This window comes from Mesitornis unicolor, unplaced genomic scaffold (assembly GCF_000695765.1).
Source record: "Mesitornis unicolor isolate BGI_N332 unplaced genomic scaffold, ASM69576v1 scaffold31250, whole genome shotgun sequence".
Classification (NCBI taxonomy): Eukaryota; Metazoa; Chordata; class Aves; order Mesitornithiformes; family Mesitornithidae; genus Mesitornis; species Mesitornis unicolor.
The window spans coordinates 355-1,615 of NW_010156750.1; the positions used below are offsets into that span (position 1 = coordinate 355).

A 1,261-nucleotide genomic window follows, 5' to 3' on the forward strand; every position below is an offset into this window, starting at 1 on the left:
CTCTCAAAACTGGCTCTGGGGGCTCCCACCTCCAGGCACCCATTGGGGCTGGGTGGGAAAATGGGTTAAAATCCTCGTTTTTCTGCTTTCCCGCAGGCTGGTCTGGATGGAGAAAACATTGGGAACTGCCCCTTCTGCCAGCGCCTGTTCATGGTGCTGTGGCTCAAAGGGGTCAAGTTCAACGTCACCACGGTGGACATGACCAGGTGAGATGGGGGACACTCCCCGGCACAGCCCCCACCAGGGGACAGCCCCTGCCCGTCACGCCAGGGAGCCCCTGTCCCCCTGGATGTGGGTAAAGTCTGAGACACACCCAGAGGCTGGGGGGGCTTCACAGCCCCCAGACCCATCAGAGCATGCGAGTGGGGACGCTCCAGTCCTGTGCCCTCTCCCACGCCCCCTTCATTCCTGTCCTTGTCCCCTGGCTGTGGGTGCAGACCAAATGCAGGCTCTGACCCCCATTATTTTCTCCACTCCAGGAAACCTGAAGAGCTGAAGGATTTGGCGCCAGGCACCAACCCGCCCTTCTTGCTGTTCAACAGGGAGCTGAAAACCGACTTCATCAAGATCGAGGAGTTCCTGGAGCAGACCCTGGCCCCCCCCACGTAATTGCAAGCTCTCTCCTTCCCCGTTTTGGGGCACACCGCAGCCTTGCGCAGGGCTCGGCCGATTGGGAAACCGAGGCAGGGTGCTGAGAGCAGCTTGGGGAGGGGGCTGGCTCCCCCCCAAAAAACTGGAGGCTGCGATGCCAGGGGGCCGTGAACCCCAGGAGTGGCAGTGGGTCCGGCTGTGAGGAGATGGGTGGGCTATGATGGAAAACGATGGGAGGAAACGCAGGGGTCCTGGGCGCAGGTAGGGCTGGGGAGGAGATGGAGCAGCAAGGGGGTAGTCCCTGCAGGCATGGGGACCTGGATGGATGGATCCCTGTCTCCATCCCTGCCCACATGGACACCAGCATCCCCTTGCAGGTATCCGCGCCTCAGCCCCAGGAACAAGGAGTCCTTCGATGTGGGCAGCGACATCTTCGCCAAGTTCTCGGCGTACATCAAGAACCCGCGCAAGGAAGCGAACAACAGTGAGAAACACGGGACTGTGATCTGCCATGCTGCTGGGTGGGGGGGATGCTTTTGGGGGCAAATCCCACCGCCAGGTCAGGGCTCCTCTGCCATCTCCACTGCAGTGGGCAGGAGCGGTGGTGGTGAAGCCCCCGTGCTCCAGAGGGGGAGGGGGGTCCCGGAGGGGAGCGTGGGCTGGTCGGACC

The 1,261-nt window shown here is 62.3% G+C and overlaps 1 protein-coding gene across 1 annotated transcript; it reads left to right on the forward strand.

The window, feature by feature from the left end:
* Positions 1 to 96: 96 nt before the first annotated feature.
* Positions 97 to 1,075, forward strand: LOC104548335 (chloride intracellular channel protein 2-like; the record flags this gene model as incomplete). The annotated part of the gene is made up of 3 exons (XM_010194329.1): positions 97 to 206; positions 480 to 605; positions 969 to 1,075. Coding segments are annotated over 3 exons (343 nt in total), but the record flags the coding sequence as incomplete, so codon positions are not given.
* Between the last annotated feature and the right edge of the window lie 186 nt (positions 1,076 to 1,261).